The sequence below is a fragment of the Athene noctua genome, chromosome 23, assembly GCF_965140245.1.
Source record: "Athene noctua chromosome 23, bAthNoc1.hap1.1, whole genome shotgun sequence".
NCBI lineage: Eukaryota > Metazoa > Chordata > Aves > Strigiformes > Strigidae > Athene > Athene noctua.
Genome location: NC_134059.1, coordinates 6800863 through 6818219, shown reverse-complemented (window position 1 = coordinate 6818219; position 17357 = coordinate 6800863). Strand labels below are relative to the sequence as shown.

The 17357-nt window shown below is 43.6% G+C and overlaps 1 protein-coding gene across 4 annotated transcripts in view; it reads right to left on the bottom strand.

Annotated features, from left to right (window-relative positions):
• The window catches only part of SRGAP2 (SLIT-ROBO Rho GTPase activating protein 2), a 111035-nt gene that overhangs the window by 61438 nt on the left and 32240 nt on the right, over positions 1–17357 (bottom strand). For all 4 annotated transcript variants that reach the window (XM_074925227.1, XM_074925229.1, XM_074925228.1 and 1 more), the window contains exons 2-3: positions 13380–13572; positions 2711–2873 (exon numbers count right to left, since the gene is read on the bottom strand). In XM_074925227.1, the coding sequence (XP_074781328.1) occupies positions 2711–2873; positions 13380–13572 (356 nt within the window). The remainder of the gene's footprint in view (positions 1–2710; positions 2874–13379; positions 13573–17357) is intronic.

The following is a 17357-nucleotide window of genomic DNA, read 5'->3' as shown; positions in this document are numbered from 1 at the left end:
CACTCAAGTTTTCTGAGCTGCCACGTACCATGGTAGCTCTTCCCCATTAAAAAATGGGAAAGGATGTCTCAAACATTTAAAAAAGGATGGGAGAAGCTAAGGGGAGAGGGAGGAGAATGTTCTGTTAGACTTTCCCATCAATGTGACTAATTTCCCTTTGGGCTAGCATGATTTTACTTGCAGTTAGAGGCACAAAAACATATGCCACTCCTAAATATCTTGCTGAGTCACTTAATTATTCCCCTTTAATACCTACAGATAGTGATCAGAACAGCATCCTGGCTTTGTCAGTGTCTTGCTGAGCAATGCTGCACAAGTGACTTCATCCATTTGTCCCTGCTTCTTCATCCATTTGTCTGCTTATGGTCCAGAGAGATTCTGAAGACTGTTTGTACTGCTCTTGGGATACACCAAGTACTACAAGCTTGCTACAGAGGGGTTTTATAAACGAATAGCATTTTTTTAAATCCATGGAATATAAAGCTGATTTGCAATATTATAACCACACACCACATCTGTTTTCTAGCCTACAGTCCCTTTTGTACCAATTCATGCTGCTTCTTGCAGCTCAGGAAGGTTTCTGGTGAAAAAGCACAAGTAGCAGCAGTTCCAAGTTCAGCCAAATTTCTCTATTTATCAGCTGCTACCTTATTCAACTATGTGACACTCTAGATAAGACAGGATGCAATTTTTGTTTTTAGCCACCCAGCACAAGTGGAAGAGTAATCTAATACCTGTTTTGGCCTTCAGCCAATTCGCTACGCCTGGCAAACAGTCAGAAAACAAGTAGCTGGAATTTAGTAACAAGTGCCTTTTGTTTGCACAAATTAATAGAGAGTTTGCCTTTGATCCGTGAGAAAGAAACCAGAAGTTTTGTTGTTGGTCTGTTTTTATTCAAGTCCTACTGGCCAAAATAAAATGAGGGCAAAACCATGCTTATACAAGGGGCTGAAAATTAAGATGCCAGTTTCCAGCCAAACGGGGATAATATCAATTTCCATGTACTTCTTTGCCGAGGCATTTTCGCAACCACCTTCCTCAAGCACAAGCCCTTGTTGAAATTCAGTGGGGAGATTACTTATCCTTTGGAAGGATTAGAGGAATTGAAGAGTAACTGCCATTCAATAATCCTGTGTAAGTATCTAATCAACCATAATGTAATTACCAGAAAGTTTTAAAAGGTCAAAAAGGCCTTAGTGCGACGTTACTTGTAAAAGATAAGGTTGTTCCTCTGCTGGGGCAACGTCTCAAATAAAGAAGAGAAACAGAATGTAACATAGGAACACATTTTTCATACTCCACTGCTGTCCATTACAAACCTCAAGAAATACACAGAGGACAAGGAACCCAACAGAGCACTCACACACCACTGACATCCTCCTACAGAAATCAGATGCCAACGCACACAAATACCTGTAAAAGAGCAAATCCATCCTGCTCTCCAGGTAACACACAACAAGAGGCTGCTTCTTCGAGTGCATCTTGACACGAAATATCACACGCAGTATTGAGCACTGTTCATTTTCTAGCAGTCTAAAGGGACTGCGTTATAGAGACTCTCTTTATCAGTTAAAGCAATAGACAGATATTAAGAAATATCTGAAAACTCTTTCCTCAAGACATTTTCATAAGACTGTCAAGACCAGAGTGAAAAGCCGAAGAGGCCTCCAATTACTGCTGACGGCACCCAAACAGATTTTAATTTTAAAGTTGTGCACCACTTGCATGATTCTTTTTTAACGTAGCAACTGACACCACTGAAGGCAAAGACAGACACGAAAGCACGCTAGGAGTTTTTTATCAAAAGAGTATTCCTCTTCCATTTCTCTCTCAGAAGCAATGTGATTTAGGATGAGTCCCCACAAAAGTATCCTTTAGAAAGCTCGAGCTCTTCTGCAACCCTCTTCTCAAGGCCTTGCAATAGCAGAAATAACTCTCCAAGATCATGGCACATTGCAAGGGGGTGGGGAGCAGGGGAAAAAAAAATTGCTTTCAAAGTTAGAATTGCAATGTTTGAAACACGTTCACTAGCAGATGTTACAGCGATTGACAAATCTCTGAAGAGACCAGGCATTACCATTTAACAGGAGTTTCAAAGCTTCCATATCGTGTTTCTTGAACAGGGAGAACAGACTCTTAATAGAAAAATACCCTCCCACACTGTCCCACCTTTTTTTTTTCCAGGTGGAAATCAAGGGGAGAAAAAAAGGGGACAAGGTTAATAAAAGAAACCTCAGCTGCATTTTCTCCTTTTTCCAGAGAAGGACAATACATCCTTTTATTATCCAACATGGCAGGAATTCCCCCTAATTTTTCTTTTAACAGTAGTTTCTCCTCTGTGGCAGATATAAATTTGTCTTCAGAGAGTTGTTCTTGATTACATTCAGAGTTGAAGACCTGGAGGCTTTCTGCTTATTAAATAAAAGTTTCAAAATGCATAAAAAACTGTGAACAGGTTAAGAGGGAAAAAACCAGCCTGAATTTAGACCAACAAACCTCAACTGATCACTTCTGGGAAAATAATAAAAAAAGTAGACTAAAATAACTAAAATAAATCAAAGGTAAGTCAAGCACAGTTATCCATGAAGAGGAAAAAAAACCCCATGTGTTAGGCACAGTCAACAATAAAATGATCCAACAGAAGTAATAGCTAAAACTTTGTATTTCACAAGGGCCCAACAAAAACACATGCACTGTAGCACTCAGTTACCTTCTTGAACAGGCGCCCCGAATCTTCGCTGACCTGGACAAAGCGCGGGATGATGTTGTTGAGATAGATGTCACTTAGGGTGGTGTGATCCCTGCTCTCCCGCTTCACTTGATTTAGCAGGAGGTTCCAGCAATTGACTGGGGATAGCACATTCTGATCCTTCCTATAAAGGACACAAAATAGAAACAAGAATTGGATAGGACTTTACCGGAAGAGGAAAAAATTATTCTGTTAATGCTGTCCTGTATCTATGAACGCTAGGAACCCAACTACGGGACGTATGGATTTGCCGAGGGAGAGGAGAGCAGAGGAAGGCTGTAAACTGGCTATTGCACATACAGAAAATACGCCCTCAATTAAACCTGACTCCATTCAGATGGCCGTGGGCTTTTGTCCCCCACAAACACATCGGGAAAATGCAAGCTGCTACAGTACGCCAAATGTAGGCTCTAATTTTTTTCCTTTGAATCCAAGATTTTGTGCATAAATTACAGTGCCTGAGGGAGAGCGATGGCTCCAGCGTCTGACAATAGGTTTCACAGCGCTGTCTCAGGCATTTGTGACTTAACCACAAGAAAAAGATTTCAATCATCCAGTTAGCTAAATAGCATCTGCATAGGAAACAAAATGCTATGTTTCATGTACAAAACCAATTATGTGCAAGGATCTATATCTGTCCTGAGCCAAAGAGAAAGCAACATTCATACAACAAGCTTTATTCTCTCATCTTTGAACTTTCTCCACCTTATTATGGCTGATTTACTCTGCGCTCTGCAAATAAGCAATACAAAGGGCAAAAGGGGAGATGAGAGGAACCTCAGTTTATTTGGCTCAACATTTCATCTGCTGAGAGGAATAAGTCATTTCTTAAGGCACCATTTCATACTAGATGAAAGCAAGGATGTTAGCAGGGATTTTGCATGGTCCTCCAGCAGCCCCACAGCAGCGTTTGGAACTGGCAGAGCTAGGTGTCGTCTTAAAACTACATCGTTTACTTCTCTCCAGATCTGTTTATCATTTGTTTACAGTACAACAATATTTATTTAGAAAAGGGTAAATCAGATCTCTGGTGGAAAGCCAAAGCTCCTCTTGATTATTGTGTGTGATTGTATCAGGTATCTTCGCTCTTAAAAGAAATACGGTTTAATTTCCGTTGAAAAAGGGAATATTCTGCACTTAAAAGGACAGCAATCTCTGCTGCAAAAAATGTCCGACACTGTGAAAACGTGAAAATTAAACCATGGCAGACTTTCATTACCCTTCTCATGACATCAACGGTTGGCTTTGTAGTGCAATATGGATAATTTTAGATAAAGAAGAATAGTTTCAGAACAGCTGATCTTGATGCTTTGTTTCTTTTCCTTAAAAAAAAATGAAAAGCTCAGGAAATGACTGCAGCTTATGATCTGGGCTGCTTCAAGGTTTGGAGCATCTGAGCGTGTGTGTGTATAGTGGGAGGGGGTATAAAAAGGATTCTGGGATTTTGGGTCTCCTGGTGTTTTGAGTAAAAAAAAAAAAAAAGAAAATAAAATGTAAGAAGGCACAGGTGTTGTTCAGAGACAATATGTCCCTTCATACTCTAGTGTCCTGTATTGCAGATACTGCTGACATGCAAAACCAGACGGAATGATCAAAATGCAGAACAGTGTAAGGTTGAAACTGCCAGACGTTAAGCCAAATAAATCAAATAGTTGCCCCCCAATCTGCAAGCAGCATTTGCAGCATACCGTTTGTTTTGTTAATATGCCAGAGAGCTAATTACTAACTGTGAGAGCTGGCTAATAGGACTGTGAACCTACAGGTACTGCCCAGGCTGCAGCCAGCCCTCGAAGGGCACACATGCGGGTAAGGAGCCGTATGCCCCGACTCCTGCTCAAACGGAGATTAAAGTTGCCCCCACGTGAGGAGGCTGCTCACAGCCTGGCCAGGAACACTCTTTGCTGGGTGAAAACTGGCTGGATGGCCGAGCCCACGGAGTGGTGGTGAATGGAGCTAAACTCACTGGGTAGATGGGGCTAAACTCACTGGGTGGCCAGTCACAAGTGGTGCTCCCCAGGGCTTGGTACTGGGGTCGGTTCGGTTCAATCTCCGTCAGTGATCTGGGTGAGGGAACCGAGAGCATTCTCAATACATTTGTAGATAACACCAAGTTGGGCAGGAGGGTTGATCTGCTGGAGGGTAGGGAGGCTCTACAGAGCGATGTGGACAGGCTGGATCCATGGGCCAAAGCCAGTTGTATGAGGTTCAACAAGGCTTAGTGCCGGGTCCTGCACCTGGGTCACAACAACCCCCTGCAACGCTACAGGCCTGGGGAGGAGTGGCTGGAAAGGTGCCCGGTGGAAAAGGACGTGGGGGTGTTGCTCAACAGCCAGCTGAGTGTGAGCCAGCGGTGTGCTCAGGTGGCCAAGAAGGCCAACAGCATCCTGGCTTGTATTGGAAAGAGCGTGGCCAGCAGGACTAGGGGAGGGACTGTCCTCCCTGCTCGGCACTGGTGAGGCTGCACCTCAGACACTGGCTTCACTCTGGGCCCCTCACTACAAGACAGACATTGAGCTGCTGGAGCGTGTCCAGAGAAAGGCAACGAAGCTGGTGGAGGGTCTGTAGCACAAGTCTTGTGAGTCTTAGAGCATGTGAGGGAACTGGGGTTGTTCAGTCTGAAGAAAAAGATGCTCCGGGGAGACCTTATTGCTCTCCACAACCACCTGAAAGGACTCTGTAGAGAGGTGAGTACCAGTTTCTTCTCCCAAGTAACAAGAGACGGGACAAGATGAAATGGCCTCAAGTTGCACCAGGGGAGGTTTAGATCAGGCATTAGGAAAAATGTCCTCACTGAAAGGGTTGTCAAGCCCTGGAACAGGCTGCCCAGGGAAGTGGTTGAGTCACCACCCCTGGAGGTATTTAAAGGATGTTTAGATGTGGTACCTGGGGATACGGTTTAGTGGTGGACTTCGCAGTGCTACGTTAACGGTTAGACTCGATGATCTTAAAAGTCTTTCATCAACCTAAACGATTCTAGAAGGTAATATACACATTAAGGGTTTTATTTTTATTTAAGTGAGACCAGAAACAACACCCAGCTGTCTTCCACCAAAGAGAGGGTGGGAGGAGGAAAGGCCTCTCCAGAAAAGCTCCTCCAAGGAGCAGCGCAGGGTCAGAGACGTAGAGGTGATCCGGAGAGCCACCATCTCTACCAACAGACAAACTGTGGTTCAGGCAGAAGACAGGAAGCAAACTACATCAGATAGCACTCTGCGTGGTTGTAAAGAAGGACAGTATTAGAAGATGTTTAAAGTTGGTTGGTTTGCTGCTTTACAACAATGATATAAAAGTACTTTACACGCTGACTTGGTATTTGACTTCTAAAGGTAGAAGAGCGTCAGCAAGTGAAAATTAGTCAACTACCATTTGGGAATGAAACTCCAATTAAAAAAAGCTCAGACTCTCCACCAGCTGATCATGTTCTAGCTGTTCAAAATCCTGCCTCCAAACCCTTAACAGCCTTTTACTGCTTCATCACTTTGCTGTTCACTCTCTTCCTGAGACCAGTGCAGCCACAGATCTCCTCCAGCAGCCAGGAGCCGTCCAGCTGCCTGCTGCTAACTTCCCTTCGCAGGGTTTGTACCGTTCCTCTGCCACGAACTGCCAACCCCAAAACTCGGACGGTTTGATCCTTAGTATCTCCCATCACATCCTCCATCTCGTTATGAATTTTTGCTGCCTACTCCACCACGAGCAGCCGGCTGTTCCTGGATACCCCGCTGAGCCTCAGTCCAGCCCCACCTCGAGCAGCTGTATGACTGCAGAGAAGAACACACACAAGGGACTGGGGAGCAGCACGGGACGAGCGCTTTGCTTCCCAAAGAAAACTGAAGTACCAAATGGGAACCAGGAGAGATGGAATAGTTAACTGGACAATTCCCAGCTGTCCAGGCTGCCCTACCACAACACCCGAAGCTATTCTAAGGCAGCACATAGCACAAATACCAAGAGCCCATGAAAAGCATGGTGAGTAAAATTGCTGGTATCTAATGGCGCCAGATGGGTTGTTGACACACTCCGTGTGGTTAGACATGAAAGGCCATCCTGCAGGAAAAAATAATCACAACCCCACATGCTTTCAATCCGAGACCAGGATTGTCACCTTCGGGTCTGTGCAGCGAGCGCCGCACCCTGAGCTCAACCTCATGCAACCACAGCTCCGCGCGGCTTCAAGATTTTTTTTCATTTAAATTCCTTTGATTTCTTGGTGTCTGTTGATTTCACTAACCCCTTCAGAACCTCGTCAAAATGGTCCGTCTTGCTTTTGTACAGGTTCAATGCTTTCATGATAAGGTTTTTTTGCAGGAAGCGAGACAAAAGCTCTCCTGCAATATTTGCTAGTGACAATTTTCCCAGCGCTGGTAAAAGGAAGGTCTTAAAACAGAGAAGGAAAGAGGCAGTTACATGCTTCAGACCTTCCAAGTAGCCTTTAAAACTCCACACATTAACTGTTAAAGCACCTCCAAAAACACAGCGTTTTCTGGGGTGGAACATGGCAACAGTTTTCACAACACAGAGCAGAAGTTATACAACTGTTTACAACAGACCCTTTTCTATCATAACCACAAGCAGATGGCAGAGAAGCAAATTGTGATTTTCATTAACCATTTCAATTCTCAAAGGAGCTGGCAAATACACTCTGCTTCCAGTTTCATGTCACCATAAAGTAGGGACGAAAAAGGGAAGAAAAAGATGCAGTAGGGACCGCTGGGTATAATGGAGAGAGAGTTTGATTTCCACAGATTCTACAGAATGACTGGAGTCAGTATTCGCCCTTAAGTAGTAAAATTGATGAGATCAGCCCAAAACTTTAAGAATATGAACTTTCCCAAATTGCTGGCGATTTCACATTCACAACAACTGCTTGACTCAAACTCCCCCATAAGGAGAGGAGGAGGAGGAAGAAGATGCCAAGATCCAGGTTTATTTCAAGCACTATTTATACTCGTTTAAAGATCGTGTGATGATAGTGAATCTGGAGAGTTTATTTAGGTTAGCCTAAATTACAGCAGATCACAGCAATCGGGGGTGTTTGGGAGCAGGAAGAGGAAGTTGTGCAAAGATTTTTAAGGAACCACAAACTATGAAGCTCTGTGGTTTCTTGGGTGTTATCTTGATCGGGTCCTGTGCAACTTCCACTTCAAAGGTTTCAGTCGGTCTCAAAAGATCAGAAGAGAAGATTGAGTCCCAAGTATCTGAAACGTCTTAATTAAATTACTCATTCATACAAGGAACTCACAGACAATCCAAGATTTATCTGCTGCGAGGCAAGCGGGAGAGAGCGACAAAAGCCAGCGACACTTAGTTGGGCTTTGCAAGGTAATCCTGTTCAGACCAACAGCAGAAAAATTATCTTAAACAACCTACCCCCCCCTAAATTAAAAACAAAGCAAAATAAAAAAAACCACACCCACAAACCAGGAATAGGAATATTTGGTTTCCATAAGGAGTGCAAGACGAAGGAATGAGTCAGATGAGAATGAAAATATTACTAAATAGAAAGAGAGAAACATTTAAACTAACATAGGCATGTCACATCATCTGTGTGAACAGAAAACTTCTCTGACCATCCTTCCTTTGAACTGAGGTTTTTAAAGCAACTCTCCTGGTGGTACATAAAAAAACTGAAGTTTCCTGTTCCACCTCTCCACTGCCCCAAATATTCAGGATCTGTTTCCCAGAGGTGTACAACAGATATTTCCAGACCTGGTACATCCCCGATCAAGGTCCTGGGAACGGAGGAACTGATTTATTTCCCACCCTGCGGGGTCACCTGCAGCACTACTTGTCCCATCCCAACAGCAACCCGCTGGCTCAGGTCTGAGCTCTAGAGGTTCACATTCCACAGTACCGACCTCATGCCCAGCTCACCTGAACCACCTCCTAAAATTAGATAGGAGGTGAAGGGAGAGATGAAAAAGTTCTTTTCAGATCTGTCCAATTGTCAAGTCCACCCAGCAAACCATTAGAGCTAGAGCAAGTGTTAGAGCAGAGACATTAATTGTTTCTCTATATGCTTTTTAAACCTATGTGGGTTTTGTCCCCTGCAGCGTGCTGTGTAAGAGTAGCTACAGCCATACTAACCACCACAGTGCGATACTGGGATCACTGATACGATGAAAAACACCACAAAGATCCTCCCTGGGGTTTTACATCCATTTTCACTGGTCATGTATCCCTAGCTCTCTGGGTTCAATGAGGTCACTGAATAAATGAATGCTTCATGCTTGGAAAAAATCTTCCAAATGTTATAGAAAGACTTGGAAAAAAAAATGTTCAGGACTCAGCTCCAGCAAATAAAATCACAGGTCAAAATAGCCTATGACAATAGTTATCAATTAAAATAATATCATAACTGAAGTCCACGTGACCCAAATGTTTTCATCGATACCTCCCTCACGGCCTGTATCATCTCTCCTTTAAAGAAATCGTTTTGCTTTTACATAAACTAAGGTTGAACTCTGCAAGCTGCTCATTCAAATCAACGTTTCATTTTCCCTTAAAGTCTTCCTGACACAGCTCAGTGTTAACTGCAAATTTTGAGAATTACAAGCATGGACATACACGCTGCTCCCTGCCCTTCTCTTCCAAAAGATTCCAGTTATGAACATCTGTTGTTTACAAGTGCTCAGCCTGAAGGTTGCCAGACTTATTCTGCATCTTCTACTTCAAGGCAAAGGCTGCCAGAAAGCCATCTGAATTTCATGCTGAGATATCCTGGACATTCAGCTCTCCAGCTGACAATTGCTACTCAGTACCCTATTTCCAAAGATTATCTTGATTTAAAATACGGCCTTAAAATAGCATTGTCTTTTCATGTTTTCTTTTTTTTTTTTCTTTTTTTTTTTTTTATTCCCCCATTTTCTCCCTCGAAAGTAATCGCTTGAGGTTTGCCACAGTTTTTATACTGTTGACTGATTATTTGAAGAGGTCACTGCCTTTAGGACAAAAATCACATGAAGCAGGAGAACTTGGGTGGCAGGGTTTCAATGCAGGGGGAGGGAGCCTTCCTCTGAGGATGGAAGTCAGACCCGCACCCAGCGTTGCTGCCCGCAGGGACCCCTGAGCCCCAAGAGGCAAGACGGACGCCTGCCACGATGGATGCTCCGACTGGCCTGTAAGGAGCGATGACTATCCCAAACGTGTGACCCCCAAGCTCTTGGAACAACTACAGTTACAAGACTTGGGGCTGTGAAACGCACTTTTTTTCCTCCAGTCTGTCTTGTACAAGAATATTTATCAATGGGTACTAAAGAAGCCTTACCAAATATATACATTTTATACGACTATTCTCTTTAATAGTCTTTTCTAATTGAAAAAACATTTTTGAAAGCGACTAGGCAAAGTGAGGCCCAACAGCCATGGTAGAGTGGTTAAAAGCAAGTAAAACCTGGGATATATCCAACTGTCATCAACTCGTATGTCACCTTGGCTAAACCAATCTGTTCCCCTTTTTCAAAGACACAAAATGAGAATAACATACACTAGCTCTGTAGATCATTTTAAGACGCTCCACTGAAGCTAGCTTCAAACTGTGCAGTGTGCAAGCACCCTTTAAGTACACCACCAGCTCTACACCGTTTGCTGTCAAGACCCAACCACCTACGTTTCAAAACTTATATGGAAAACCTTGCCACCTGACCAGCTTACCCTCTGATGCAGCCACATCTAACGGTGCCCGTGCAACACATTTGTTAGAAACCCAACAGAAGCCTGCACTTCACACCGCTCTCTCCTTTAACACGTGCTTGCTTCCCAGCTCGGAGATGGATGATGGAGGAAGCCACACAATCCAATTTCAAGGGTCAGACTGAAGCCTCCTGCCCGTGACAGCATTCCCTTAAATGAACACATTCGGAGCAACTTGGCAATTACATAATAGTTATTGAGTATGAAAGCACATGCAAATTACAGGGTTACTGCCTGACAGATTTCCTCCTTGACAGACTGTTAGGAGATCTAAAAACGGCGAGTGACATGGTAAGCACTCACCGAATGATACGGTACCTTCCAACATAATTATCATGTTATCGGAAGAACATGCTATTACTGTATATTTATAGGGTCACAGACAGGCAATTACAGAGTAGCCGCCCGCCTGTGCACATCTCAGTCATGTAATACCAGGCTCCTTAGGAGGAGAGATCTGATGGTCGGCTTTGATCAAATGGTCTTCTGGGGGCTTCCAAATGAGATTACAGCTTCAGCAGCTACAGAAAAGATACCAGCCAAGTTACTCTTCACTATTCAGAGAGAGCAGTGTTGGCGATAGGTAATTATAATTGGAATTGCTTCCTTACTGATCCCTATGGTATTCTGACACATTGCTGAATGTTACAGCCAGCAGACACAAATGACTGAACAAGGAATAGATGGAGCTACCCAGGACAGACAGCTTTACAACCACGTGCCACTGCTGTGACAATGCTGCCCACAGACCCAGCGGCCTTAGTGTTAAGAGTTATTTTTTTTCCTTTATTCCATCTTCAACAAATTAACAACTTGTACATTTGGGACTCAAACCTTGCAGGGGTAACATATTCCAAGAGCCAGATGCTTTTCTGCCAGGACCTGTGTGCAGCTAATGTAAGCGAAATCAGGAGCCTGAGCAGCATCAGCCCTCTCTCTGCAAAGCAAAGTGAAACTGATGCTTGGTAACAGGTTTCAGAGTATTATTTTGGGCAATGCCCCGGGCTTGACCTGAGTAACATGGACATTTAATTCAGAAATTCAAATTAAAGTTTTATGTGCCTATAAAATCACCTGTCCAGTTCAGGCTACACTCAATAGCCAGGATATCTGAGGTCCATTTTGTGTCCCAGCACGACTTTATAAAGCCTATCTAAAGTACAAATAGCTCAGAAATCAGGGAAAGAGGGCAGTGAGGAAAATGCATTAGAACAAAAATTTTAAAAAACCTGCAGTAGCACAGCCAGCATATTTAATTCACATGAAGCGTGACACCATGTAGGATTCTGTTCAACTGTGGTAAAAACTTCCACATTAAAAATTCACTCTGAATCTCAAAATAGGAGGCAAGCTATACACAACTTTCCCAACACTGAAAGCTGACTACAAAAGCATTTCTGAAGGGATGTTCCATATCATGCAATATAAAGGAAATCACCTCAATTTTCACCAGGAATAACATCAAAGTAAACTGAAAAAGACCAATCGTAATGCAGAGGAAAATTATAGTTTGACACATCATTTCTCTAGTGCCATCTTAAAGGCATGTGTAGAATATGCACAGCTTATAGTTACAAGAACTCTTTCGTGGTAAAGGAAAATAAATACTTAACACAATTCCAGCTCTAGAGATACACAGACTAACTCTCCTCCAACCTGTCAAATAGCTATGCTTGGGAGTCACGCTTTCCTGACAGTGTAGCACGGTGTGTGTTTTAAATGAGAAGTCAAGTAAATGACATCAAAGCTGTACAGAAGGGAAACTAAAATGGTGCCTACTTAATGGCTTTCACAGAAAGAGCTTCTACTGGAAAGGGAAAACCCATATCCCTCCAAACACGGCAACAAAAAAAAACCAAAACCACAGATAATGGCCTAACCCAAACAATGCTAAAAGTGTTGCACTTTGGGTGGAGACAGACCCAGATGGATCCTCTCAGACCAATCTGTCCCAGAGCAGAAATGATTCAGATCCCAAGGCTGCTTTTGCTCCGTGTTTTCCCCAGCTGCTGCTACCCTGACAACAAAACCCAACAAGCTTGTGCGCTGCCCAGATGTCAGCTCCAGAGCCCCGTGGCTTTGTGCTGGCCACCTACTCACTGGGCTGACAACTTTGTGCCACGCAGGCTGCACCAGCCCCTTCCTCACCCACAGGTCCCTCTCCCTGGGAAAAGCCCCCTGTCCCTTCCTCCAGGCAGGAGTCAGGAGTAAATCAGAAGGCTCTGAATCCACGAAACCACATTCGACACGTGTTAGTTATCCCAACTCAAGGCAGCTAAGCAGGAAAACAACCAAAGCAATATGGTCAGACATACCTGTAAATAACTTTTCAAGCAGATAACTGATTGTCAGTAAGGGCATCTTTAAATTTTAACTGAGTCCCATCAGCTTAGTATCTAGGGTTCCCCCTCCCCAAACGGCACAGCTCTAGTTGGAAGTACTACTGGCCTTATTTCTCTACTGGTTTGAAGGGATAGTAGCGGAGATACACCACGCTTAAATCCTACACTGGGTACGCATAGGACATAGAAAGCAAGAGAGCTGAGATGGCAAATCACAGCATAGAACAGATTAGAAACAGTTACTCTTAGAAAAACAGACCCAAGCCACTGACACTCGTTTGTCCAACGAATCTGGCGTACAGCTTTGCCCACCTTCCCAATAAAATTACTCCTTTTTAGAAGTGCCAATTTTTACCATACCATTCCCTACTGACAACATATGACCTACCAGGAATTACTGAAATGAAGCTAGCAACCAGGCTCCACGGAAATACAAAATGGGTTCTGTATTTAACACAAACCTGGGAAACATTTTATTCTGACATTCCCAACGGTGCTGGTACCCACATTCACTGGATGCACTCTCTTTTTGCATTCCTATCCTCGTGACCACATCTACAGGGGAAAAAAAGGGCAAAAACAAAAGGCAAATACTCTACTTGAATTGCTGGTCTTTGGTGCTCCTAGTTTTAGCCAGGAATCTCTCAGCCAACTTCTCCAAATTCCTTGAGTAATCCATCTCAATCTCTGCCTTCTTGCGGAAGAAATCCTGCAAGTCCTGCAGTAACTGGACCCGAAGCTCACACTGTTGGTCAAGGCATTTCAGCTGCTCTACCAATTGGGCACGGATCTCTGAAACAAATAAAAGCACTAAAGATTAAACAAAATCCCATTAGAGAAAACACCATACAAATTCTCTCTGTAAAATAGAGTTAAAAATATGTTCCCTCATTAGCAATATGTCAGCACAACTCCATTATGATTGAGTCTATCTGCAGACAGAAAATGATTGCGATTGCATCTCGGATGCACCAGTCACAGGAAAGTCATCCAGTAACCTGCAAGCTGGCGTGCAGACCTACAAGCGAAGCTTTACTGCCGAGGAGTTCATCAATTACAAGTGTCAAGTGCATTTTTGGCATCAAGAAGAAGTGGTCACTGCCTAAAAATGTACTGAATCTCAGTCTGGAAAAAGGACTGAATGCTGCAATACCCCACGTCAGAGTTCAGAAAATCACTTCAGGGAATTTCTATCAAATTCCTTTGCAGACTACTCTTTGTGCAGAAGCAAGGCGCTGTGCATCCTGGGGCACTCCCCAACGGCACCAATCGCGGATTATTCGGTTCGTTACTGAGACTCCAGCTGTGCAGCTCTCATTATAAACCAAGCCATCGAAACAGATGAAAACACCCCTTCAGAGAGCCAACATGATAGCACTTCCCACCAGGGAACCGTCTCCAGGAAGACTACTTTTCTTTTTAAAATCTCTGCAAGTAACATATCTATGTCCAAAGAACCCATATAGCACACAGACAGAGGTGTTAAAATTATTGTTATGCATAATTATTACTGAAGATAACCTATTTGTTTTAACAAAATATTTACAAATATTTTACAAATGTTTTCAAACATTTTACAAACATGAAAACTTCTCGGGTTAGCTCTTTAAGCCAGGGTGTTGTTCTCCTTACCTTACCGATTTTGAATTTGAGGGACAGAAATTACTCTTTCACAGTCAGACAGGCAAGAAAACATAGCTGAAGCATGTCAGACTCTTAGTGTAAAAATGCAGAAATACTCAGTGATGCAGCTAGTAAAGGTTACTTGGCTTTTATACAGGCAATAAACTCAACATGAAAACAATAAAATATGCCCTTTCATCTAAAGGTCTTTGAGCACTCAAACAGCAAGAAAATAAGTGACGTTCAGGTCTTCAGCAGGCACAGCTTTGTTTATACCTACGCATCACAACTGCAGGCACCCACAGCTTTGTCACCACAACTGAAGATGGGCGGGTAAGTACCATTTTCCAAATGCAATTTTTTAATCAACTACTTCCTCGCTAATTCCTGAGATATGTAATAATAGGGGCCAGCTTGGCCTCCTCAGCATGCTTGTCCCTTTGCCCAGAAAAAGCATGCCATCTGGACTTCCAAGTGCTTTACTCCTGCCATGCACTACGAGTACCAGTTGCCTTGAATTGTGGTCACATCTGCGGGAACAAGCAGTTTCAGGGGGTCCAGGCTTGCAATGAAGAAAGCACGCATCTTTATTTTAGGGACTCCAAAACACATGGATACAAAGACAACTCCTAGTTAGGCTTGCCAAAAAATAAAACCCAAACCCTGCAAGATTGTGGCATTTTCAAGCCTGAAGATGACCCTGATTAGCACTTTAATTTGGTAGTCTCACTTCTCTGAGACTGTAGATTTCACTGGGAGGGGAAAACACAGGCAGCAAGGTCATAACACAGAGCGAAACGGAGTAGTGAAAACTGTGACGTGTGGGCAAAGCTGGTCATGGGTTTTTTTCCTCAGGAAAGAATTATAGAAAACAGAAAACTTCTGTCTCTTCATCCGGAAACACAACTACAAGCAAAAACACAGGCCTGAGTTGTCCACATACTTCTTTAATCAAAACCACTTCAGAAGCCCGTTCCCTGGGCGCAGGGAAGCCCCCGCTGCACGTCCCTCTCCCGCCCCGGCGCCGGCAGCAGGACGGGTGCGGGTTCACCCCGGGCAGGGACCAGCATCAGACCAGGGCATCACGGAAACAAACCCAGAGGAACCTCCAGGGAACCTCTCCCCACTGCACTTGCAAGGCCACAGCCCTCAGGGCACGGGGAGGCAGGAGCCACACCAGGTAAAACCTGCGTATTGTGTTTCTTGCAAGTTTGTGAGATGTCTTTGTTTGCCTGATCTCTTTGTTGTTTGCTCAGTTCCAGCTAGCAAAAGTTCTTCAGGATTAGCAGGGGCTGGGAAGGGCATGGGGAGAGAACAAACATGCACGTTAGATCTGCTAGCACTCATTTAAAAATTGCTGCTGACGCTCAACAGATGCTACGTACATCATCTCCATTCAGCTCGGTCCCCGGTTATAAAACTACCACTGGATTTGCAAAACTCTGCACAAGTGACAGGTTTAGTCACGTGCCGTGCAAACAAGACAACCCCGTTCTACCTGCAGCTTTGTCATCAAAACTTTATCACAAAGAAAAGGTGAGATACCGGCTGACAACGGCACCGTAACGCCCAGCAGCGTAGCGTTTCCTCGCTGCGATGACTCAGTCTGCCTAGTTGTTAACCTAACGCTCATCTGCGGGTCTGACATTCAAGAAAGAACATCCTTCAAGGCAAGAAGTATTAGAAAGTTCTTCCTCCCTTTGTGTCTTTTCCTCCACCCCTTCCTCAACAAAAGGGATGGTCCCAACAGAAGCAACTCTATGACCTTTTCAGAAGTTACTGGGCAAAGATACTCATTTTAATAAGCTGTGACTTAGTTCCTAGAGCCATGAAAAGGTATCACACAAAGACAACGCTTGAGATCTGGCATTTTCTGCTAAGCAAATAAAAAAAGAGGCACAGAATTCAAGTGCAGCAAATATCTGCCTTGTATATGTTACGTATGATCTATCTATTTGTGCATTTAGAGCTGGACCACCCGCAGAGTGTTATTTTTCAGAAAGTCAGCTACCTTACAGCATGGATGAACAGCAGGCACCGTGTTTAAAAAGAGGATTGAGGTAGGAATAGAAAATATCAGATACCAGGTAACGGTGCAGCCATTACCCTTCTCTGTGCTACAACTGCGGCATCTTTCAGAAGGGCAACAACCTGGCAAACTGACGTTCTCCATCAGTCACGTTTGGAGAAACGTTGGGAGAAACTGGCTCCCAACGAAAAAGTAGAAATACCAAGGACCACTTCCAAAAGTAGTAGATCCTGGAAACTAGAAGATTAGCAGAGCACACATATTTTAATTATAAAATCAGAACAAAGCTCAAGCTCTTGGTTCTCAAGGGGGGATACTTCACACACAGCTCTCCTGCAAAACGGCAGCAAGAACTAGTAACCTTTTCCTTCAGCAAGAAACGTGATATCAGCACTTTTTCTTTATAAATAAACTCAGTGTTTTTTGAGGGGAACAGTGACAGCTGATCGGGCTGCCTGCCGGGCAACAATAAGCTATTCAGCTCCAGCTTATCGAGTCTGTGGCGCTGGGCTGGAGAAGGGCGACCTTGCTCATCTTTCAAAAACACACCACACAGTACTTCGCCACAAAATGAAATCAAGAATGCAGGAATTTCCTGAGGCTTACTGGGCTTTCTAGAGTATAAAGTATCTGCTTGTTTTCCCATTGCTTACACAAGCAAAAGATTTTTTTTTTTTTTTTTTTTTTTTCCCCCTCCAGACTTACTCCGAGAACATCCCCTGGCAGAGTCAGAGGCTGGGCATGCTCTAACCTGGTGGGTCACCGTATTACACAGGACCTTTTTATGTCTGCAGTCACAACAACCACTTTAATTTTCAATTCATTGCTTTCGCATCTTTTAATTTATACAGGTTATTAGGTTAACAGCCACTTTAAATACCCAAAAGCCTTCCACCTCCTTTCCTATTCTAAAAGCTTGTAGACC